The sequence below is a fragment of the Ciconia boyciana genome, chromosome 5 (assembly GCF_034638445.1).
Source record: "Ciconia boyciana chromosome 5, ASM3463844v1, whole genome shotgun sequence".
Taxonomy (NCBI): Eukaryota; Metazoa; Chordata; class Aves; order Ciconiiformes; family Ciconiidae; genus Ciconia; species Ciconia boyciana.
In genome coordinates, this window is record NC_132938.1 from 6,955,523 (window position 1) to 6,980,780 (window position 25,258).

Consider the following 25,258-nt stretch of genomic DNA (forward strand, 5'->3'; position numbering starts at 1 on the left):
GACCTGTACTTGATCTGCAAGAAGCTAGTGTACAGGACACCTGCCTGAATGTGTTCTATTTTTCTTGGGAGCAGGGGAGGAATGCGTTTGATAACAAGTAGGCACCACACCTATGTATAACCAACTGATCAGTTTACAGATGGGTACAATGAAGCAGTAACATTGGCTTGTGACACTGAAGGGCAACTACCTCAAAGATAATGTCAGCAACATGCACTGGCAGCCCAGAAGGCCAACTGTACCCTGGGCTGCATCAAAAGAAGCGTGGCCAGCAGGTCGAGAGAGGTGATTTGGCCCCTCTACTCTACTCTGGTGAGACCTCACCTGGAGTACTGCGTCCAGCTCTGGAGCCCTCAGCACAGGAAAGACATGGACCTCTTGGAGTGGGTCCAGAGGAGGGCCACGAAAATGATCAGAGGGCTGGAGCACCTCTCCTACAAGGACAGGCTGAGAGAGTTGGGGTTGTTCAGCCTGGAGAAGAGAAGGCTCCAGGGAGACCTTATAGCAGCCTTCCAGTACGTAAAGGGGGCTTATAAGAAAGATGGGGACAAACTTTTTAGCAGGGCCTGTTGCGATAGGACAAGGGGTAACGGTTTTAAACTAAAGGAAGATAGATTCAGACTAGATATAAGGAAGAAATTTTTTACAATGAGGGTGATGAGACAGTGGAACAGGTTGCCCAGAGAGGTGGTAGATGCCCCATCCCTGGAAACATTCAAGGTCAGGTTGGACGGGGCTCTGAGCAACCTGATCTAGTTAAAGATGTCCCTGCTTATTGCAGGGGGGTTGGACTAGATGACCTTTAAAGGTCCCTTCCAACCCAAACTGCTCTATGATTCTATTAAAAAAAAATATGGCATAATCAAGCACATTATGTATCCAGGACAATTAAGTCTAACACTTTTCTATGCCAATATTACAGAAGACTAGTTACTACAGTTCTTTAAAATGACCTCTGACTTTGTTTTGCTAAGAACTGGAGTTATTTTTGGAGGAAAAGTCTGCATAAGCATAAACTGGTTCCTTACCCCTGAGGAGTTTCTGCACCAAGATTGGGTGGCGAGTTAGCTGGAAGGGGCAGGCCTTGATGCCTTTGGTCCTTATTAGCAGGAGTACATCCTAGCAATGCTTCACCCAACACTGTTGGCACTGACTGCACATGTCCCTGACTGTGAGAAACCTGTAAGGGAGATTTTAACAGTTAGGAAAACTCAGGATAAAAGAAATACTGCTTTGCAGCATTCAGCTTAGAAAGAAAAATACATTAATGCCCTTCCCACCATGTTAAAGCTCGTTGAAGAACATTCCTCACTCATTCCACAAGTTGGAAAGACCTTAGAGTGTCCTTTTAAACCTTTTAAGTTCCATGAAACACTGTTCATGTTAATTCATTTTCCCCCAATTAACAAACTTTTTGTAGGGAATGAAGGTGTATTAAGAAGGTGGAAAGGAAGATAGAAAGCTCTGCTCTTCATAACTTCCAGTGCAATGATCTTTCTAAAATAACTGCAATAATCAGAATTCAGAAATAGCTTTCAGAGCTCATGCGAAAAATCTTAGAGAAAAATCAAAACTGTGAAGTTAGTCCGACAACATTACCAAAGAGCTAGATGTGAACTTCCCTATAGTGAGAAAACTTTGCACCAGGATTCTAGGAAGTGTTAAGTAAAGAAACCCTGTGCTGATTGAATCACCAGCCTTACAAATCTACAGTTCTTTTCGGAGTACAAACAGGCCTATGAAATTAGCAAGTCTCTTTAAAAACAGTAGTTTTCTGTGGGGCTCCTTCCTCAGCTCTAACATCCATACTCCACTCCCACAGGCTCACCTTACTGCTGAAAGTTACACTACAGACTTGTTACCATCAACTCCAAAATATTTCCTTTCTGCTTTGGTATAACACAGCTGTCAGGCATTGAGACAAGCTCTCAGAAAAATGCTGGAATTATTTAACTCCATATTAGAAATGAGAGTACTATCACATACTAAGTAAAACAAAAAATATGGCTTCAGCTTATCACTCCCATATATTCACATCTACCAAAATCAGAGAAACAAAAAGAGCTTCTGTTTTCCTTATTAGAAAGTACACTCACTTGTAACCATTTTGAGAAAACAGTTGTAAGATATTTCCCAAAGAGTACAAAAGGGATAAAGGATCCAGTTCTCTGAAGGAAGGCAGACTAGAAAATTAGACTACTCCTACTTTAAGGAAAAACTATGGTGAAACAAGCTATGAATTCAGATCACAACTCTTCTGCAGGACATTTGTCATATGACATAAAGATCAGCTTTGCATGTATCAAGCAGGCTGCTCAATGGCTGAATAGGCAGAAAGCCAAAGACTGGCAAACTGAGCACCTGAAAGATGCTAAAGGTACTCAAGCACGAGCTATAGAAACAACATAAGCAGAGTATGACTGCAATGCACTAGCTACTTCATGCTGATTTGTTGCACACTCTTCCTCAGCAGTACATACAAGACAGATCACTCTTTTCATTGAGGAATCTTATCCTGTACTTGCTACCTCATGCTGTATCTTTGTGAAGCCATAAAAGATTTCTAATAGCTATATCCAGTCATTAGCCAGATCCACACGGTTGACTCGGCACAGGACTGACTGCACAGAAGCCAAGAACACGAAGCCAAAAAACCAAAACAAAACCCAACCCTCCCACTCCACCACCACTCTAGAGCTGCCAGAAGGCTACTCCTGCCTAAAATGCAATTTTTGGTCTGAATCACTGGGTCAAAATTATAGGGCAAGTTTGAAGTACTGTTCTTTAGCCAAGCCATTATTTTTCATTTGCATTTCTATGTTTAAGTTACCCAGATCTTGTTTTGACCTTTGAGACAGTTTTCTTAGATCTCAGTGATACTTGGCGGGTCACTCACAAAAGAAATAAATGTAGACATGGAAGTACTAGAAAAGTAGTCATATTCCCATTTTTGTACTGAAACAACATTCTTCCAGACTGCTGCTTGTGTAGCTTGAATCCTCAAAGCATGCAGGTGTAGCTGAAGGTTTTGGGTTTAAGTACAAAATAGTTAAAGAACGAACGTGAAAAGCAAAGGTTATAAACTTGAGAACTGCTTTGCGTTTTCTCCCACTACAGAATACATGACCAGGCAGGCTAACTCCTAAGCAGGAGGAGGGGGCAAAAAGCACAGCTAAAAAAACCAACAAGCTTCAAGGCTCAGTAACTTTTTCTCCAATTATCACAAGGCAAGACGTTTTACCCATGCCTAGACAAGTTTCAAAGAACTCAACACACCCTCCCAGGTATTATATATTTATTATTCCACTTTCCTATCTAATCCTTATTCAAGAGTGTTCTGAGAAATGACATAACCATTACATAACAGTCATATATAACATTGTAAGACATTACCTCAGGAGAAGATTTTGTGTGTTTAGCATCAACACTTCCACTATTCTCAGATGACTTTCTTTTCACGCCCCCAATTTTTTTAGATTTATCTGGAAGAGAAGGTGATCAAGATTAGTCTATTTATCACAAATATGCTACTTAGTGTTTGAAGGACAAACAATAATAGGTCTTACCACATTTTCCATTGTTGTCATATATGATTTCAACATGAATTAACTCTGGATCTAGAGTTTTTAAAGCTGGAATCTTGGAAAGGAAAAAAAACACAGAAGCAGCCATTTAGAGAGGTGAAAGTTACTGTTTGTATTTATCTTAGATGTTGTGGTACACACTAAGCTCAGACACTTAACTTCTAGGTTCTTTGAATACCAAGCTGAATTTAATATATTGTTGTGACAGTGTCTCTGCATGAAAACACACATATAAACTGCTGCTTCAAAGCACTGCCTTCACAGCATAGAAAGGAAAGAAACCAGGGTCATACATTTGCCTCACTCTTCAAATAAAGATTCCAGGTCCCCCTCATTTTGCATAAAGGCCATTTGTTATTTGATAATTCTACCAGCAGCATATAGAAACACTTTAGGGTAATAGATTATTCTGCACTACACTGATCCCCATTATTTTTAAGCTTATTACGGTAAGGACGGAATTAAAAATGGTGTTGGTGGGGATATAAATACAAGTTCTCACCCATTCCCCATCTCCGTTTGTAAACCCCCAGCAACTGGTTCTTACCTCCTGACAGTTGACTTCTAGAGTTCTTGTAGCTGGGTTACCATTGACAACAACAGCTGTGAACCACTGAGTAGATGGATCCAGGCTATAAATTCTAATTTTTGAACCAATGATATTTTTTCCACCTTAAAAATTGAAAAAAATACAAGAAAAAGGAGCTTAAGAAAAAGGGAGAATGAAGATCATCACAGTTGCCAACATGAATTTGCTGACAGTACTGCATGCAAGATGAAAGTAAACAAAACAAACTGAGAACATTGAGACACCTTCCACATAGCTGGGGGGGGGGCAGGGGGAAGGCATGATAAAACTATGTTCCAGCTCCCTCCTTCCTGGAATAGTTCAATGAAGTTTTCTGGACGTTAAGACATGCAGCAGAGGCCAGACTGACCTCCAGATTCCAGATAGTGAGGCAGATCAGTGGACACGGAAATGAAGAGTCAATGATTAGATGTGAATTTTTCCTCTCTTTACAGTATTGGAAATGACAACTCTAAGTTGAAATATTTACCTTCCCATAAAAGAAAAACATTTCTTGCATATGCAAAGATATGACTACAAATATACTTGTATGAAACCAGTAATTAGGAATTTGAAGCTGGCGAATCTAAAAATAACAATTTTAACTTGACTAAAAAAAGTAGTCTCTATATAAAACTTTACCTTGGAAGTTTTTATAAACAAGCAGCAGACTGAAAAAAAAAATCAAGCTACTTGAAACAATAAACAACTCCAAATAATTTCAGTGAGGACTGCTACATATTTGATATCTCTTTCACAAGTGCCAGGCCATCTATATGTGCCTAAATTATGTATTCACTCTTACAAAGGAAATACTTGAAACTTAAATCTCCAATTCTTCACATTTTGCATTCATTGCTGTGAAAAAAAGTGGAATCAGTACTTTAAAAAAGCTTTTATCCCTAAAACAGATTACTGTAATTTACACCATCACTGCTAAGATTTCCTTTTTGGCTTGAGTATTTACTGCCAGAGTTTTCCGCTACAGAGTATGCTTGTACCTTGTACCAAGCGTGTTTCATCTAGGTGTTTCTTAACCAAAGCCTGAATTTCTTCATTAACATGTTGATCATCCTTAAGAGGAAGCCTGGAACTGTCCACATCCTATTTCGGCAAAAAAATATAGAAGTTGGTATTAAGCATAATGCTTTTGATTAACAAAACCCTATAATATTTAGAAACAAGATAACAGCAATTCATACAAGTCCAACAAGTTTCTCATTACTCTATGTTCCTTCAGCTCCTAGGATATTGTATTTATTGAGGCAGACATCATTTCCTTACCACTAATCTGGATCAACTATTTGCAAGCCAGACTGAAGCGAGCTCTCCAGGTCCACTTTAATATTGTTCTGAAAACAATCTGGCTTTGTTTTACTACATTGCTAATGAGAACTAAGTTTAATTGAACCATCCATTTTTTAATTTAGGATTTTAAGTTCTCAGAAGCAGCAACTAATAAGTAGTCCTGAACAGATGTAAATGCAAATATTTTAAGTTTTATGTTTCTATTTAGGATAATAATGCCAGGATCCAGTCCATCTCAAGACACCATTATAAAACGTTCATATGAGTGCAAACAGAGTCAGCTACATCTAAATCATTTATAGTTATTCAGCATCATGTATTTATATTTTAGGGTTTTTTTTCTCGATTGTTATCTAAAACAAGCTGCTTAACAACATTTAGAATCGATTCTGAAATGGAAGGTTTAGAGCAAGTTTTTACCAATGACTCAGAGTGCTCAAAAAAGGTTTTGATAGGGTTTTTTGGGGTTTTTTTTGTTTTATTTTGGTTTGGGGGTTTTTTGGGGTTTGGTGTTTTTGGTTTTTTTGTTGTGGGTTTGTTTTTTGGGGGTTTTTTTTGTTTGTTTGGTTTTTTGTTGTTTTTTGTCCCAAGCACTGCTCTGGTATTTGTAAGAAGCAGAAGGCTGAAGAGCTAGTAGTCAAGAAACTGTTATTCAAGATGCCAGAAAAGCAATCTTCTCCATTGCAGTATTGAGATTAGGCTTCTACATAAAGAAATCTCTACTCTGTTGTTGAGCCAACACAGGCAAGACAACAATTTACAACTCAAATTTACCTTTAAGTGATTCTTTTGTTAGTTTCTCAAGAGGAGCTGTCTATTTGCTGACTGTTAACAAGTCAAAGTAGAACACTAATGATAGCACTACTAGCAGGCTCAACATGGGACATCTATTACTAGTTTTATTCAGACTGTTTATAGGTCTTGAGAGTAGTTTCCTGAAAAGGTTAAGCCCTTTATCGTTAGCAGATACTATTCTTCAAAATGCCTGACCAGTTAGTCACACAGGGCAATTGTTTCAACCCGTCTCTACTTAATTTTCACTAACAAACTTTCCTCCTGGTGCTCAATACAGGGACTGTAATTCAGCCATCTCATTTACATCCTGCCCAATTGCTCATTTGTTTAGGATTAGAAGTGATGTGTTTCTATTAAACAGCAAGATTTAGTCCAGATATCCCTGCAACTCCTTTCATAGTAATAACAGTCATGTCACAAGAACAAAGGGAAACTATTCCAGATTATCCCCACCATCAACATGATGCAATTGCTGTCACCTGAGACGAATAACTGTCCTAGCACTCTCCCTCATCCAGCTCTCTTAAGTGACCATGTCCTGGATCAGCTTCAGAAGGTTTTTAATCAACAGATACATTACACTCAGAACTGATATTTATGAGTTATGGCAATAACACCTACTCCAAGTTTTTACCCATCTAAAGTTTGCATTTAGAATATATTAACTAGATGTATCTTAAATACCAAGATTAAAGATTTATCTCCCATCTTTATAATGCCATACAAGGTTACCTGAATGGGTGTCAAAAGGTCTTTAGAAAGAAAAACACATCTCTCTTCACCGAGATAGCGTACTGAAACCATTGATCCCAAACCAGCTTTGTCCACTAAGGATTTGTAAGTCTAGAAAAAGTGATAAACATTTTCTTAGAAACAGAGTAAGAAGATCTCATCATTCCTCATGTGCATTTAAAAAATTATTTTAGTTTTGCATCTACTTCTCTGTTAAGATACCACATCTACATGCAACCCTCGAAACAAAGCAAGTTTCTAATAAAACTTCTAATACATGCCTAACAAAGGAGTTACTGGACTATACTTGCTATACTTGAAATTAATTTCATTTATTAGAATGAGTTAGGAATCCAGTTCAGGTGGCTGTTATTAACAATCATTAATCATTCATCTCAACATGAAGAATTTACTAATACTAAGAGTTCTGATTGTGGATACGTTAACAAAAAACCCTCCCTTACGGTAGATTGGGGGAATAACTAGCAAGTCAATGAAGGCCTGCTGCACGGCTTGCATTAAAGTTCTCAAAGCTCATGCAACATTGAGAATATACTGAAGCCTTAGTTTAGGCGCATATGATGACTTGGATAGCCTCACAGTTGTTATACCACTGCAGTACAATGTTGAAGTTATGTTCAGGTATACCAAAGGCTTTAAGAACAGGCAAGAAACAAGAGTTTCCTTTAAAAGCTTGTGAACTCTTCCTAATATGTTCAAGGTTAAATTTTGTCTGGTCCTGCAGTAACAGCTCTGAGCAAGTAGGCATCAGGAGCCTGGAACATCAGAAGTGGCAAGAATAACTCCTTCCTATGTGAAAGGTACATTTGTGCCCCATTTAAAAGAAAAAAACAGAAAATCATTCTGATAGAGTATGCATTTGGGTTTCCAAAGGACTGAGCAAGCAAAGACTTTCTTCCCCTTTGTTGTTTTCACTTCAGTTAGGACAGCATTGGCAAAGGGGCAGTATCACCATAAGAGGAACAAGAGTCTCTCCAGGAGTGACCGAGCATTACAAGAGTTCTGCAAAGCTATTCCATTTGTGAGAAACAGACTCTCCCATATACTTGAATCAATAAGCTGTGATCAAGATTTAAATAAATTAATCCACACACCTCTTTTGTGACCATTTCTTTCCCACCTTGTGGGGTGGTAAAGGGAGAAAAAGTCTTTTTTGACAAGGCAAGCTCCAGTATTGTGCTTTACTTTTATCCTACAACATTCCTCTGCTAAATGAGCTTTGGAACACGTACACCGCATGAACTGACAGATCAAACACATCATGAGGAAAACCTTACGCATAAATTGAAGACAAGTATCCAGTAAGAACTGTTCAGATACTTGGAAAGGGACAACAGCTAAGTTTAAATAAGCAGGTTTTCAGAACATTGTATCAGCAAAATCTACTAGTAGAACTGCTGATATTAATGCACAGGTCAGGAAATAAAATTAAGGATTCATCTTTCCACTTCCTCTCCCATCCTATTTGGCCCTACTTCCAATAAATATCTGCTTAGATTAGCTTTGCTTAAGAAAAAAGCTCAGCTAAAACTCAGCATAAGAATTACACTGCATACTTTATACCTAGCAAAGTTAAGGGTATTAAAACATGGACTACAACTTCAGCATAATTAACGTACAGCAAGTTTACATCTTCATTGATTTCACAACTACTTTTATGAGTAGCAGTATCCAAAGCAGTGAAGTAAACTATACTGGCTGAATGAATACATTAAGAAATGTTCCCTGTTCACCTCTACTGGCTAATTTGCCTAGCCAGCCATGCATGGCAGTTACAGAAAGCTTAGTTCTCTAGCTTGTACAGTGTAGCTCTGGTTTTTATATGCATAAAATCCAAATTTCACAAATCATCTGTGCCAGGCAGCCATCACATAAGAGTCACTTAAATTATTTTTGTCTCAGATCAAGAATCACTGAAGAATTAACCGTACTTGAGGCAGAGTAAAATAAGAATTTAATATAAAAAATACAGGCTATCCTTAGAAACCTATTATTTACCCTTTTTCTCTCTATTCTTAACTGCAATTTCATGAAAGAAGGAAGAAACATGACACTAGAGGGAGAAGGAATTAACATTGTACAGAACAGTGGTTTGGGAGGGAAGCAAAGTCCTAAAAATACATTCCTGTATCTCCAGGCACAACATACCAACTTTAAATGCTTACAAGCTCTGCCTAGCTCTAGCTGTACAAAGATTTAGCCTCCCTTCAGATGACACATAAGAGTACACAAGTGAAGCTGTACTTGAGAAATTCACACTTGTAACACCATCCTTGGAAGATGGAACTGCAGAACCAAAGTGAGTTAGGCCAAGCGTATACTTGCCATTGCAGGCCACTGGACAGGAGACATAGAACTGGCTTGAGATTTTCTTTCAGCCAGTACCAGCTTTTGCTCCACCAGAAATGCTTTCATTTTATGGCTGTAGACTTCTAGCCATCTTCTTTTTTCCCATGACTCATCATCAAATTCTACACAAATCTACAGAAAGAAAACAAAGCAAAGGAGTGACTAACCATAAAATTCAGACACATACAACATGAAAAAGGATAAACAAACACCAATTTCCTCCAAAAAGAAAAAAATCATTAAAAGTACTTACAATGCAAACATGATTATTGCCTTTCTGTCATACAGTCAAGCAATCACTAAAGCATCCCAGGCTGACCTAGTATTTTGTAAGTGATAGTCAATGTTAACTGGTTTGTCATCATTACTGTCGCATAAAACATTAATATTCCTATTTAACTCCACAACTCAAAGTCCTCTGTTGCTCAAGGGCAGTTAAATGTGTTAACTCTGCCACTAGTGTTTACAATCAGGGAAAAAACACAGCAAAAAACCCCAAAAACTTTAAAGGACTGTGTACAGTAGTGGCACAAGCATTTTCCACAAACTCTAAACTAGAGTACTTGAATAAACAAGATGGTTTTCCAGAAATATTTTAAGAATAAGAGTCCCAAAGAATAACTTCAGTTAATTTATTGAAAGCACAAATGGCAGTGTGCCAGTAAAGGTGATCAAATTATATAACGTGAAGAAGGTCATTTGCTGCCTGCTTTTAACTGGTATTTATCTTTATGAATCTCTGAAGCATCTATACAAACTTTTCAAGAGGAAAGCGATTGTCACTTCATGGCAAAAACATGGTGGCTTGACCAATTTCTTTGGGACGGCATTACCCTTCTTTCATAGGCAGTACAGGAAGATCAACAAAGGATTGGGAAAGACCACAAATACAGCTTTGCCTGAATACAGGAATTGGAACGTCTTGGCAGAGAACACTACTCTAAGAAAAATCACTCCCTCTTCCCATAAAAATATAACAATCCAGTCTAAATACATTTAACTAATTTACCCTAAGAGCAGAGAAACCTCAGTTGAGTGAATCTTAGAAACATTCCCTTGTGTTCAGCTTCCCTCTAAGGGGAAAGGCAAGTAAAAGCATGCACACGAAACAGCATTACCACAGACAGGAGTTGTAAAACTAATGGGTGCAGAAATGCATTTAGTCATTTTGAAGTTCACAAAAACAATGAAATAGATAAGCAAATAACACAAGCACCAGAACCAGAATGGCTTGTTTTGCCCGTAGTATCAACACTGCACAAACAGGAAAATACAGTTCAGAAAATACTTTCAAAACTAGCTGACAGTCCATCTATTCTCTAGCTTGCTCCTGATGCTATACAAAAAGACTAAATATTTCTACTCCCTTAGAGACTTTTTTCTCCCCAATCTATTACTGTTTGGGGTCTAACGATACATTACTCGTCCACAGAGCTGCGAGAGAGGAAAGCAGATTTCGTGTGGTACAAAAGCTCTCTACGCCTCGATTGTCTACTTTGCAACTTCTTTAACACTTTCACTGGAGAATGCATTAAGTCAATCGCTTCTGGCAGAACCCTAACCAGTTACAAGGCTCACAGTAAAGTCCCCAACAGCACCTGCTCCTTCTCCTTTTAAGTCCCAGAGAAGGTCCTTTAGAAGAGCTTTATGCAGCAGCAACATCCTCCTCCTCACTCCAAGTACGGCATGGGCACAGCCCCGCCGGCCAAAGATGGAGAAAGCTCCACCCCTGACGCAGATCCACAACAAGACTCTCGGCCTCTAACAACACGGGACTCTTCATAACAAAGTTTACAGTTTCGAAAAAGAGTTAGAAACACGTACTATTTCTTCTTGTTTGACATGGAGCAGGTGTTTCTTCAGTTAATCAGAGGTCACAAAGTTCTTCCCGTTAAAAAAAAAAAAAGGCAAGGAAACAGTTTTAATTGAAAGATGGTACTGTTCTTGCTGTCAAAGAACAGCCTGCCACCAAAGTCCTTGGAGAAACAAGTAAGAGGCCCATGTAACAAGATGCCGTTACTATAATGGAGTTTCATCCTTAGCGAGTACTTTGTATGCTATAGTAATTGCCCAGACACGGTTGAATAGTTTTACTGACTACAGTTGCCAAATAGCCCCTAAGAGCTTCACAGTCAAACTGTGAAAGTCGCTTAACTTCCACGCAAAATACATAGTTCAACTTGCAATAACTGATTGCATGCTTAAAAATCCCGTTGGTAATCATTATTAAGAAGTGGCCACCATGCAAGAAGAGTCCAAGAAACTTCCAACACCATACATGAATTTGGTACGTCTTTTAAGACTGTAGAAGTACTTGTTCATTACCAGCTACTTCAAAGAGCAAGAAAGAAAAGTCACCAACCCCATCAACATGGGAATGTTTCGGTTTCATAACTAACTGCAATCTCTGGAAAAAAATAAATCGTTTACAACTGACAAGGTCTTAAATTACATTTCGGAAATACGCAGAAACAAAACCTAGGCACAGCGGGTGCAATAAAAACCTGAAGTTTTCAAAATGCTGGTAGAAGAAAGCACATTTATAATAAGTTTGAGGTAATTTCCGGCATTAGTACAAGCACGTTGGGGGCTTTAGCCAGAGGTGCACATGTTTTCAAGCATGTTAAGCAGGCAAGTTGCCCAAGAAAACCTCTCTCCCCCAACAACAGCGTGTGTGTATATATATGTGTGTATATACACACCCCCACGCATGCACGCACACGAAGCTTCCAGGTCACAGGGTAAGCGCTCTCGTTTTAGAAGGTCTCTTTGAAAGTTCCCGGTTACCTTCAGGTCTTGCTTGGATATGTCCGTGTGTGAAACTGCTCGGATCTTTCCCGACTTCCAGGGCCATTCCGAGATGCGACTGGTGTCCCACGACCTGTCGTCTTCCTCCGACAGGCTGAGGAATCTCTTCCCCACGAGCAGCGACCAGCTCCCCTCGAGCCTCAGCACCATTTTAACTCATCGGGAGGCCTCCAGGGAGGAAACCGACGGAAGGAAGAGAGAAAAACAAAACAAAACAAAACAACGCGTCGGTCAGCTGGCAGGCCGCGCTCCGAGCCCTGCGGGCGGGCTCGCCCCCCGCCCGCCTTTCCTCACAGGGAGCCGCGGGGGCCAAGGCGGGCGGGAGCAGCGCCGCTTCCTTCTTCCTCTCCCCGTCCTCCCCCCCGCTTCTTTTCGAGCGGCTCAAGCCGAGCCCTCAGACGCCCACAGGATGCTTCTTTGCCCACGGTCCTGTTAATCATTGCCTCAGTGGGGGTGGGTGGAAGGAAATACCAGAAGCTGCTGCAGTGCAGCTCCCAGCTATTTCCACCCCGGCCGGCCGCCACCCTGCCCCCGCGGCCTCTTTGTTCCCTTCCTCCGAGGAGCCGAAGCGGGGAGCGGCAGCTGAAGGGGAGGCAGGGAAGCAAGCGACCGGGCCAAGCTCCTTCCGGACGCCTCTCCGCCTCACGAACACCCCTTCCTACCCGCCCAGACAGCCCTCGAGCCTTGCCCCTGCCCTCACCTGCTTCCCCCCCCCGGCCCCTGCCGCCGGTCCCACCCGGCGCACCCCGCGTTCACACGGCGCCCGGGCAGCGGGCTCCGCGAACGCGGCCCTTCCCCTCCGCCCCCGGCAACAGCCGCTGCGGCGAGCGCTACTACTCGGCCCCGCGCTCGCGCGCACACCCCCTCACCCGCGCGCCCGCCCCCCACCCCGGCCCGCGGCCGGCCCCTGCCGCTCCATCCCTCGCTCCCATTGGCTCCCCCGCGCCAGCGGGGCGGGGCTCGCGGCAAGCCTCCCGCTGCGATTGGCCTGGAGGGGCGGTGCCCGCGCTCCTGGCCACGCCTCGAAACCGTTGCTCAGCAGATGGCGACTAAAAAATGAGTATCCTTCCGCAAAGCTTCGAGTGAAGGAGTGCGCCAGCCCGCCCACGTCCACGAAGAGCCCAAAGATGAGGCCAAATGGAAAAACAAACATGTTTTAGGCCGAAGCGTGCCTCGAGGCTTGTGTTTCTGCCTCAGGCGAGCTGAGCCTTAAGCTATAAGGGCCGCCTTTAGGAGTCGGCGGAGGGATCTGAGGGAGGCCAGAGGCGTGAAACGCCCGCTTATACGTGCGGTTCGCGGCGTACTCAGATATAGCACAGGGGGAGGGGGCACCTGCGGGGTGCTTCTGCGCAAGCGCACATCGGCAAGGTGCACCTGCGGGGGCGCTGCGGACAGCCTTCTGCGCACGCGCAGATGGGGAAGGGCCTGACACCTGCTCGGGGGCCGCGTCTGCGCTTGCGCACTAGGGGTTCGGCGGCGCCGAGGGACGGGCGGAGGCGAGGCGGAAGCGTCTCACAGGCCACCATCTTGTTTGGCTGCCATGGAGGCTGAGGGGGACTGGGAACAGCTAGCTCCTGCGTGGCAGGAGAAGTTGCAGGGGAAAAAAATAACATGTGCTAGAGGTTCCTTGGGAGGATGGCAGGCTTTAGAGAAGTTCTAATTGTACCTGAGCTGGGTTATGTAGTTCTATCTACAAGCAAATGGCCTCCACCACCTCAGATCCCTTCTTCCTTTCATGCAAGACCTGTGTGCTCTTATGAAAGACTATAACCAAGATCCTAAGAGAACCAGGTAGTTAAAATGAGAACATGGTAAATAGCTAGCTGATAGTATTCTGCAGTGACCTAACAAGATATGCATACTCATCTTTTACCACAAGACTTTCTTACCAGAGGGTGTGGGAGGAAGAGGACCAAAAATGAAGAAAGTACCCAAGGCCAAGAAGCTGTTGAGTCATCCAGTTTACTGGAAACTGGTGGTGTTCAGCTTACGCTTTCTCTGGGGTTCTTCCCATTGCAAGAGATGTCTGAGCTCCAAAAATCCCCATCAAAAAGCAGCTGGGGCTCTGCTGCAGGCGGGATATTCCTGCCACATTTTAGTCTCGTCCTCCATTTTCTCAAAGAAGCCAGTCGTACCTTTGTGTTAAATGCATTTTTAAAGATTTTCCCACCAATTCGCTTGAGGACTCTCCACTGCTCACTTGTCTACTGCTACATTCAAACAAACACATTCACGTATGAAATCAAAAGGCACAAAAAATTCCTCATGCGCCGTGATGAGGGAGGTGCTGTTCTTCATGCCATGGAAATCAGGCAGCCCAAATTCCTTGGTAACTTTAAGGCCTCTTCAGTGATTCCTAGCAACAAGATGAAACTAGAAATATGAAGCATTTTCAGCAGGGAAAACAAACAAACAAAAGTGAATAACAGAAAATGAGTCTAATACATCAGCAACTGCATGTAGCCGGAAGAAATACTTGTTAGCAGGCACTGAAAGGAAAAACAGGTATGTTTGCGTCTCAGATTTAAATATTTAATATATAGACCAGACCTACAAAATGGAATTTGTGATAAGAGATTGTATAGAGCAAGCTATATTTGGAACTACCAAATTGCTTGTTTCATTGTAGGTATTAGGCTCTTGTAACAGCAGCTGTGCAAGGTATACATCATAAAATATAGGTGTTGTGTACCCTCCTTATTTAAAGCCCTTTGTTTTTATGCATACACAACACTTGGCCTCGAAGAGTAGCTGATTAATACATGCAGGAAGAGCGATGTTAGGCAATAAAGAAGCAATATTAGTCAATACAATAGATCAAACTATTGGTAGCACTCTAGTTGCCTAATGGTATTTTTTTTTTCTGTTAGCACCAGAATAAAGGAAAGCTTTAAGGAGTGATTTGAAAGACAGCAATGGGGGTTTTGTGAATGAGCAGCTCCCACATGCCAAAGAATAACAAGAAGATTGATCAAAGGTGTTTTACAATGTAATAGTTTGGGTAGGTACTGGCCTAGAGGGCCAAGAGTAAGAGAGCAAGCGCAGGGTGATAGCTGCAGTGACATAGTCCACGAATGACCTTGAAAATGAACTTACACTTATATAGGAAATTATGCTATAAGAAGAGTCGTATGATCAAAATGCAACATTCTGAATGTATATAAAGTAAAAGAAACTAGCACAGACCAGAAGAGAAAATGGTGAAGCAGGCAGAGTACAAGTTGACAGGAGCTTGGACAAAAATCACGCATTCTGAGTGCAACCAAGCTTTCAGTCCTGAAACAGTAGACGTATTCAAAACCCGGGGGGTAGAAGTTGAAGCCAGATAACTTAAGATTTTTTTTTTATTTTTAAGCAGGGAAGATAAGTAGCTACTTGCTTCACTTCCCTAGGATTCTTCATTCCTTGAAGAAGTTAGATCAGGACCAAACATATTTTTTAAATTATCTAGCTTCTTTAAAAGTTATGAATTTGGGGTAACCAGTGAAGTCCTGGATCAAAAAGTCAAAAATACAAAATTTTATATAGTGACTATAAACATATCTGAATTTGTTGCATAGTTTTAGAATACACTTCCCAGGATTTTAACCATACAATACAGAAAAATAAATCCTTGTGTTTTTCTTACCTGATTATTTTATCACCATTCACAGTAGTCTCCACAAAAACTACTGTCTACTAGAAAAATTTTGTGTATATCTGCCCACCCTCACTCACACAGTGTGTCAACAGAAATAGCAAAATATTCAGAAATAACTTTCAAACAAACACTGTGATAATGGCACAGATGCAACTATCTCACTCTGGATTATGTACATCTCTCAAGAACAAAATGCCATTCGAAGTACTTGCAGAACAAACTAGTGCTGTAAATATGCAGAACCTATTAAACTACAAAGCAGCAGATTTCAACCTGTTCTTCTGCCTGCAAGAAGTCTTGAACATAATTTTTTACAGCCGCCTCTACCAACTGGATTGAACTGCTAATAGGTAAGCCTTTAGCTCCTATTTGAGAAAGGAGTAGTCTCAGCAAACAGGTGCTCTTTAAACAATAACTTCAGAACACACTTGAATAAATTCTTCCTTTCAGCCACCATTAAGTAACAGTACTTTTATCTTGTACACGGTATCACTAGGAAAAAAGTGTAAGAGGCTTTGGGTGAAGAGAAATTTGAGTTTAACAATATATGTGGTAAGACTCAATAGCCAGTTTTATAACTATCAATGCCTAAAAAATTCCACATTCAGGCATTTAAGCCTACTTCTCCACATATAAAATCTGGATGTGCTATTCAAATATTTGTACTTTAAAATTGGTCTCCCGCTATCTAGAAGTATTTGATATCACCAATCACAGACACTCTGTGAGACAGAGACATTTTATTCAGAGTAGGGCTGGTAACTAACATTAACTGTCATGGCACTGTGGTCTTGGAAGATGTTTTCTGTGCAGTTTTTCAGGGCTCTCGTCCTGCATTTGCCAGATAAGCCTACAAGTTTGTATGCAGTTACAACAAACGATGGTTGACGCAAGATCTTATGGATACTGTTTTTTAAAATCTCTATACTGTAGCAACATTTAAAGGTCTTCATTCTCAACCGAAGCCCCACTGGAGGCTGTACAAGCACAGAAAAAGAATATAAATTGCTTTATCTTCTAGTGATTAATGATGAAGTTGTAAGGATGTGTAATTAAAGTTGAAAGTGCTTATGGTCAGACTACAATACCAGCCATACCAACTAGAAACAGGGCTTTGGAAGCTACCTAACAGTTTCATTTCTCCAGTATGTCTTGAGATACGGTGCTAAAGAATGAGTGATAACGGACTACCAGAAGCTTTGTTATTCACTAGCACCCAAATTGATGTAGTTAATTACTCCTTAAGTAGCTAAAGTAGATCGGTTACTACTATTCATTCTAGCTCCAGTTATAGCATGAAAAGATAAAAACCTGTATAAGCTCTTTTCTCAGTTACAGTCATGCTACCTCAGCATGCCTCACATGGATCAGCTTTGCAAGACTAGCAAGACTAGTTCTTTTTTCCATGCTTATCTCTTTACCATAAGTTAAAATAAAATAATTTGTCTTACATTAGTTAATATTGTCTCCTTCTCTAAAGCTAAGGGAAGCATGTATTTTGACACAAAGTACACTATAATGTTATGCAGTTAAGTTTACTTGCTGAAGGAAAAATTCCATAAGAAATGCTGAACCACCTTACATACTCCACAGTGGGACTAATTTGCTTTTCTTTTGCTAGCTATGAGTTAGTAGGACTTAGATTTGCTATCACAACTGTAGAAACAGGAAATTGTGAGAGGACTTTTAGGATAATAAATCAGGATTGACTATTAAATTTTAATTGACTAGTAATTTAACATTTAATTATTTAATTATTTAATTGGATGTTAAGTATTGTCTGGGGATTGGGATTGGATATTAAATTTTTCAGATTAGTTCTAAAGTTGAACCGGTATTTATAGATAGAGCAATGTAATAACCTTTAAAGAATAACCACGAACAAACATTAGACATAAAGTGTGGTTATTAATTACCTGCTTAATTTGTTTTTCCTTGGCTGCTGCAGATGAAGAAGGTCTGTTTTGGAAGAAAAAAGCCCTTTCCCTATAGGAGTTAATTACTGAAAGGGTTCAGGGTATCATTCTTTAATAAAAGAATGCAAATCAATATTATCTTGATGAATATAGCTGAATCAAGTCTTAGAGACTGCCAGAACAGCAGGAATGTCTTAGTGATATTACTACCTACATACAAAAAGAAACACTGAAAGTTAGGTAAAGGTAGGCAGTGAACTTTATGCAACATTATTTAATGAACTGAGGAAAATTGTTCTTTATTAATTAGCTTTACCTGCAAAAGCCTCACAACAAATTGAAAGCATGTCATGTTATTCATATTCTGCTACTTAATAATGTCCAGGCTCTTTCATCATTGAAGTAACATAACCTGGATTTGGCAAAGACCAGTTAGCCTTTACACCATTCCCTGCTAGTGCCAGAGAGGTTCTTGAAGTTTATTACAAGTGCTTCCTGCTGTCTCTTTTAGTTTTAAACAAATTTGTCTTGTGATTGAGCTTCTTCCCTTGGGAGAAAAGTTACACCTTTGGTGGATCGAACAAGAAATTTCGGCAACTCAGGTTCCTGGGCACGTGTAGCAAGGTGTCAGGTCAGTGAATCCTAGACTAGGTGATAGAAATTTTACTAATATTGAACTTTTCTAGGATCATTTGGACAAAATTCACAGTGCTGCTTTTGTTTTTTCAAAACCACGTGTATTCTGTTGACAGTATGTGGGACACTTTCAATCTCGGTAATTTAATGTAGTTCTTGACAAAATAGTGAACACAGGGAGAAGCAGCAATTGTTGTAAGTTATGAATATGTGCAATTTGGACAAGAACTTTGGTTGTTCTTGAATGTATATTCTTTTAAAAAGAGGCTCAGCCTTTTGACTTGGATGTGAAGAAAGCGCTTGAGAGTGATCTTGATGGGTAGGCTGTATGTGCTTGAGTCTTACCCGATGCACCGCAAATCCTTCCACTCCCCGCAGAGAACACTGGCTTTCTTGACTCTAGTTCTTTTGTCCTGCTGCTTACCAACTCTCCCTTGAACTGGAGCAATGGGTATTTAGCAGAGAACATTGTACGTTTACCTGCTAGTGTGGTAATTCTGATTCCAGTAGGAAAATACAGTATCTTTTCATGTCCAGGGCCAACTGAGAAATGCGTCCTTTTTTTTTTTTTTTAAATTCTGCATGTTTTGCTGATACAATGTTAACAAAGCTAAAGTAATGCTATTAGCTTCAGTATCGCTGAAGCTAAAGAAAAAAAAAAGAAAGTGAAAGGTTAAGATCCCAGGTATTGGTGAATATAGAACTGGCAATTTTTAAAAATTGTGTCTTGCTAAATGTGACCTAGTTGGTATAGCACAGAACTGGGAGCCAGATCTGGAATCTAACACTAAGTGTGTCATTAGGCAGATAATTTAATTCACCTCATTTCTCTGTAAGATGGGGATAACAATAATAATGCTTATGAATTGCTTTGTGTTGTGCACCTGAAAGATGAGGAGTATTAGAGCTACTAATTAAACATTATTTTAATCCTCAAATTGCCTTTTCCTTTTAAACTTTAATAAGTGTTTACGCTCCCTAATGCCAGGGAGGAAAAAAGCATGATTGTGAAGCAGCTGCTAAGAATTTTTCCCAGAAGATATTTAATGTTAAATTGGGATTGAGTCATCTGTTTCAGATAAAGGGACAAAGCAAGAAATAATAGATAAGCAAGAGTAGAGATTTTGAGTAAAATATCTTCAAAGCAAAATCAAAGCAGCTGACACACCTGTGCCTTCAAACTGGCTCCCACCTCCCCTGTATTCTCAGTCCAGAAGTTGGAAATGGACATTGTGATTTCTCTGCAGCTTAATTAGAGAGAGCAAATGCAACAGTATCACTTAAAAAATAGGTACAGCGCTAAGTTACAGATTGTTACTGGTGCTCTTTCAGTCTGGGCTCTCCTGCCATGTGCTGAGGTCTCTTCCCCTGCACTGCCAGCCAGCCCGGCGGAGGGGAGCACTGGACAGTTGTAATGCCACTGGGATGGCAACTGAATTCCAAGCTGAAGCCTGCAGTGCAGCTGGGCATTGATACTGGCACTGGTAATTATGATATGCTTCACTGTATTTATCACTGTAAAGCACTTAGTAATTTCCTACTGCTCTCTGTAAAGCTCCCCAAGTCAACTACATGTCAGTGAAACTTAATAGTGTCTTTTCCCTAACCGTCTCTCTTCATAGTTGTCAGAGACTAGTGGCTGTTCTCCAAACCCTAGACTTTGGCAGTAGAGGTTCGTGCCTAAAATTAAAACAGTAGTTCTAAAGCAAATTCCTGACTCCAGTGAAACCACGAATGTCATCCACTGATTTTTTTAAGAGATCATATGTCAGCCTTGTCTTCTCATAAGAGGAAGATTGCAATCTGTCTTGTCTCTCATCTCTTCTAAAAAGCATAAGAGGGCAAATTTGAACTTTTCTTGCTTCCCGATATCTAATGCCCTAAATAGCATAATTACCTAACTGCAGTCGTCCAAAAAATGGAAATGACATTTTCCAGTTTCCTTTGCAGAGGAACTTGTGCTGCAGCATAGGTTTCCAGTGCTGCTTCTTACTCTTATTTCCCGTGCACAAATGATCACAGAATAAAATTTACAGCTGCAGTTTTCTAATGAGAATATAAGAGACATAGCCAAGTTACTCCAGGCTGTCTCTGTTGTCCAACAAACTTGGACACATAAACAATGAGGAGTAGCTTAAAACCTGTATGCCTACCTTGATTTGTTTCAAAAGCAAGTAGAAAAATATTTTAGGTGATTGAAACAATTGCCAAAACTGAAAGGGATTTTATAAATGCGATGTTGGAAAAAAAATTCAGCAGATCATTGGAGGAGTTTGAATTTTAGAAGGCATGATTGTATGTCAGGTGTTAGTTTCCCTGACTCACACCACTGAGATGATTAGCATTACGCCTCTGGTTGCAGCAGAGGTAGGATGTGTCTCACTTTGTATAACATGTAGGTCACAAGCTGCCAATACAAAAAATAAGCATTTAATGAACTTCGTCCACCAGCAGGCATCTCATTGTCTAGGCTTACTCTGCAGGGAACGAAGAGAAGCATCTCCAGAAGGAGATTCATACTAAAATAGGTGTCTAGAATAAATGGGACAAATTATTCCTCAGAGATGTCTGATCTTCCTCATTTGCTGTAGAGATCCCTGATTATTGACTTACGTTCCACCCTTTCTTTTAGAGTAAATGCTGAACTAGATACAAACGTAAGGTGGGATGATGTCTGTGCTACTCTTTGGTTTACACATTGTAGCCCAAATTAGGTAGGCACTGAATTATTTTTTTTTCTTTTTCAAAAGCTACTGGGAATGAATGTTAGTATGAGGCACTAATGAGCTAATAAGCAGTACAGTGTATGTTCAGGGTTCACAGGTTTCCAGTGGTACAAATGACCTTATGAACATTAGAAGAATAATGTCTAAAGACAGGAATTGCAAGAATTGGTTGTGGCCATAAAGAATCTTTTAAAGAGGAGGAAAAATGAAAGCTTTATTCTTAAAGTTCATTATTTTATTGGAGTGCTTGAAACACTTCTATTGTTTGTACATGAATGCAAAATAATAATTTATGAACACAGGCTATAAAAGACACCAGATGTGTTACGAATGGTGTAGAATGCTTACATTTGACTATTCCATAGCACAGTGTGTTAGACACACTACAGTGCAAAGGAAAGAATGATCCCTTTTCTGGGTTTACCATCATAAACTATATGCTTGCTCCCTAAATATGTTTTGTGTAGACTCTTTCAAAGTTAGCAAAAAGTGAGTAGTGAAAATGGAGGCTTGACTAGCAATAGAAATGTTGCCTTATAAGCAGACTGTTAGCATGAGAAAACAGGATGTACTGTAATTGTTAGGGCTTTATGAGCAGGTCATATCAACCGATGGCTTAAGAAATGCTGTATTAGAGCATGCATCTGGGGGTATTGCTACTGGTTCACTGTGTGGAACTGGCATTATTACACAACCTCTTTGCACTTACATTTTCCTCTCTGGGATTAACAAATATTTACCCACTTTTAAAAAGCACCTTCTGTTCTTCAGAGAAGTGCTAAATAAATATAGAGTAGTATTACCATCATCATCAGGTAATCCTGTTAATCTAACATGCATGCTATGGGTATGTTGAATATGCTCCATGCCACTTGATCATTGTAGTTAGATTAACAAAGGGTATTACAGGGATTAACTCTTAAGTAATGGCTGCAGCTGCCCACCATGTGTGTTTACTATAGCCCAAAACCAGGGTTTGAAATCCTCTTGCCTATAGTGAATAGAAGGAATGCACTTGACTTCTGCAGAACCAGTTTTCCATTCAAGAGAACGACGTCTGGACCTAGTTGTTACCAGTAAGAGGCTTGTAACACAACCTGTTGCACAGCGCTCTGATAGCTGCTGTGCTGCTGGCACCAGGGAAGACAACTTCAGTGCTAAGACAGCTTCAGGTCTCTGCCTGCCACACCAGTTCTGCAGAGCTGTTGTATGGTTAAAACCACCTCGTGTCCCACTACGCTGTAACAGCTGCAGCTCACAAAGTCATGTCTAGACTACTTTATAAAATATTAGCTGGAGACAAGGCCCTCCCCAGTGTAATGCAACTTCAAAGCTGGCTCTGCTTTGAGCTAGAGGTTGGACTGGATGACCTCCACAGGCTACTTGCAACCTAAATTACTCAGTTATTCTACAAAGTCAGGTGTGGCCTCAGCGGCATGGAGCTCAGCATGAATTGAGAATCACCCCCTGGATACTGAGGACATACTTGTGTAGCTGTCTCAGAGTAAACTCTGTGTTGCTACAGCAACACCTTTATCAGTGCCCTAAGTGGTTGTAGGGTAGTTCTGGGAAGACCGTGTGATTCACTGGTGCACTTCTCATGAGATATAGATATACCTTCACAATCCTGCTGTTGGCAGTGCTATTCACTGACTTAATTTTGTCCATTTCATTTCAGTGGTACTTGGAGAATCTCTGAGCTGTAATATACGTTGCAAGTATTTTCAACAGAGGATGGCTGAAATGGGGTCTGAGGGAGAAGAGAGTACAGAAGACACTCCATCACCTGCATACATGGCAATTAAGAGTCTCTTATTGGAGCATGGAGGGAGAGGGAGGGAGAACATGTGCTCGCAAATGCTTCTCTTAGCTCGAGAGGTTGGAACTTGCAGTTTTCCAGGTGGAGACTTGATATGGAAAATAGAGATCAAGCACAAAGGCTTCTTTTTTTTTTTTTAGAAGTTGGCTGTTGTCTTTTTTTCTCTTCATTACCTTTATAGCGTAGTTTGTGGTATTGAAGTATAGACTCCTAGGAGTCCATATTTCCATTTCCAGCTGTAGCCTTTTCAAACCTTGTGCTAAGCAGTCAGACTGGGTCACTATTTGTGGGGAAAACTATTGCCACTTTCCTCGGTCAGACATGCATCGTTCAGAAACATGTTAGAATATTATCACTTCTCAGTCCCAAATGTAGGGAGTGCTCTATACGCTATTCCTGCACCACTGACTCTGACCTTTGTAAGTTGTAAGCAGATACTAGCCAAGAAACCGTTATCTGGTCTCATTAATAGTGGCATTAAAGTGAGATACTGTAAGTCTTCAAAAGGGAGCAACATTTATAGAGATGGGGTCCTCTATAAATAGCCTATGGAAGGTAACTTGAAAATTCTTATCACAGTGGGTGTATTTTTCCTTTATCTTTTTTCTGAAGCCTCTAAGTTGTTTGTTTGGATCCTGCTTTTTTTCTGTTTCAGTTTTGGAGCTTAGCCTTTTTTGTCCCTGGGAAGGCAATTAATTCTTGTTCTTACTGCCACATAATGAGAGAGAGAAGCAGGATGATACTGCAAGTTTTTCATATACCCTGACTGCAGAGAAAAAATTTAGTTATATAACTTGTCCATATAAAGAGGCATATTTTCCCTGACATCCTTTTTACTTTTTCCAGAGTTAAATAGAACTGGACCTAGCTTAGTGTGGTGGAATTTCATGTTCATGAGTATTCATGGTATGAGAGTCAGTGTCTTTAATATGCCCTGTGCTTTGACTCTCAGCATTTCTCTTTGCATTTATAACTGAGGAGAAAGCAGTTATAAAGCAGTGGGTGGTTTACACACCTTGAGAGGAACAGAACAGGACACATACGGGAGAGGCAGGTGTATTGTGGCGTATGGGAGGAGGAGGAAAGCCCTGGAAGAAGTATGGGAAAACCCCTGGAGAAATGAGTGCACTCACAGTGAGGTTGCTGCTCACCTGCAAGTACTTCTGAGCAGCTCCTATGGGAAGGCATCTTTGCCCGGTGTGCCAGTGCAGCTAGTTTCCTTCTGCCTCCCTCGGGGCTCTGCACGAAATTGAAATCTGTAGTTGCCACATCCTGGTTTGGGCTGGGATTGAAATTGATCCTGAAGGTCAATAGCAGCTTTTTATTAAAACCTACTGTGAAGTAGCATTTATAGAGTTATTAAAGCATGTTTTTGCAAAGCCATGGTAGTCTAGTAATTGCTTAGTAATTTCACCTATGTACAGGATACTGCTAAACAGAGCAGTGCCTGCGATACCAAATTGGTTGGTTAAAGGCAATTCAGCAAGGGATGGCAAAGAAGCCCACTTTGCTTTCCTCTCTTATTGCCTTCAATTTTTTTATTACATCAGTCTGTGAAGACAGCCTGTCTCTAGAAACTGCTAAGACCAGTCTGCAGCAGTCCTTTAGCTTTCCCCTAACATAATTAGGGCTGTCCATAGCCTCCCCCACATTCCTTCTCTGTTTCCTTGAAGGAAGCCTTCTCTCTTCTGCTCATCAGAGAGGCCCCTTTTGCTCATTATTTACAGCTCCTTGTTATCTTCAGCATTCCCATCTGCATGGCGCCTGAGTGAAACCTCAAGGCCCTGCACTGACTGTATTTCACTCAGCATCCCTCTTTAGCAAATGTCATGTTCACACTAGCACTTAATTACCATCTTCTTTTCTCTCTATGTCTGCTTTAAGGGCAAGAACATGGTCAAGTCATCCTTCAGTACATTTACTGTTGTACTGTAATCATCGTTAAACACTCTACACTAATAAAATTCAAAAAAGCTCATCCTTCCAGTGCAGGAATATAAGAACTGATACACTGGATCAGACCAAAGTTCTGTGCATCTTAGTATCTCCTCCCTGGTGGCAGCTGATAATTAGGGCCCAGAGAGGCACACACCAGCAAATTTAAAGAGTAACCCTCCCCTGGTCTTGACTCAGTATGCATCGTCCACAGCAGTTTGCCCAGGAAGTGGCCCTTTCCTTTTCCTTTTTCAGAATGATTAAACGTCCTGTTTTAAAGCTAGAATAGGCTTGGTCTTGCTGCTGGTTTCCAGTCTTGAGAGTATGCCTTACTATTAGAAGTCACTCTTGCAGTTCTTCTTTTAGAAGTTTCCTTAACAGAGGGAACATCTCTGTCATGCTTGCCTTCTCACTCCAGCAG

The 25,258-nt window shown here is 40.7% G+C and overlaps 1 protein-coding gene across 4 annotated transcripts in view; it reads right to left on the minus strand.

The window, feature by feature from the left end:
* Positions 1–13,002, minus strand: part of KDM3A (lysine demethylase 3A) — a 33,170-nt gene extending 20,168 nt beyond the window's left edge. Inside the window, exons 1-9 of one of the 4 annotated variants that reach the window (XM_072862299.1) lie at positions 12,911–13,002; positions 12,145–12,333; positions 9,334–9,489; positions 6,988–7,098; positions 5,154–5,256; positions 4,132–4,256; positions 3,567–3,639; positions 3,394–3,482; positions 1,029–1,180 (exon numbers count right to left, since the gene is read on the minus strand). In XM_072862299.1, the coding sequence (XP_072718400.1) occupies positions 1,029–1,180; positions 3,394–3,482; positions 3,567–3,639; positions 4,132–4,256; positions 5,154–5,256; positions 6,988–7,098; positions 9,334–9,489; positions 12,145–12,315 (980 nt within the window). In that variant the 5' untranslated portion in view covers positions 12,316–12,333; positions 12,911–13,002. Of the gene's footprint in view, positions 1–1,028; positions 1,181–3,393; positions 3,483–3,566; positions 3,640–4,131; positions 4,257–5,153; positions 5,257–6,987; positions 7,099–9,333; positions 9,490–11,181; positions 11,242–12,144; positions 12,334–12,865 lie in introns of those variants that run through there. The other 3 variants (XM_072862298.1, XM_072862301.1, XM_072862300.1) reach the window with 3 other exon arrangements.
* Positions 13,003–25,258: the final 12,256 nt, after the last annotated feature.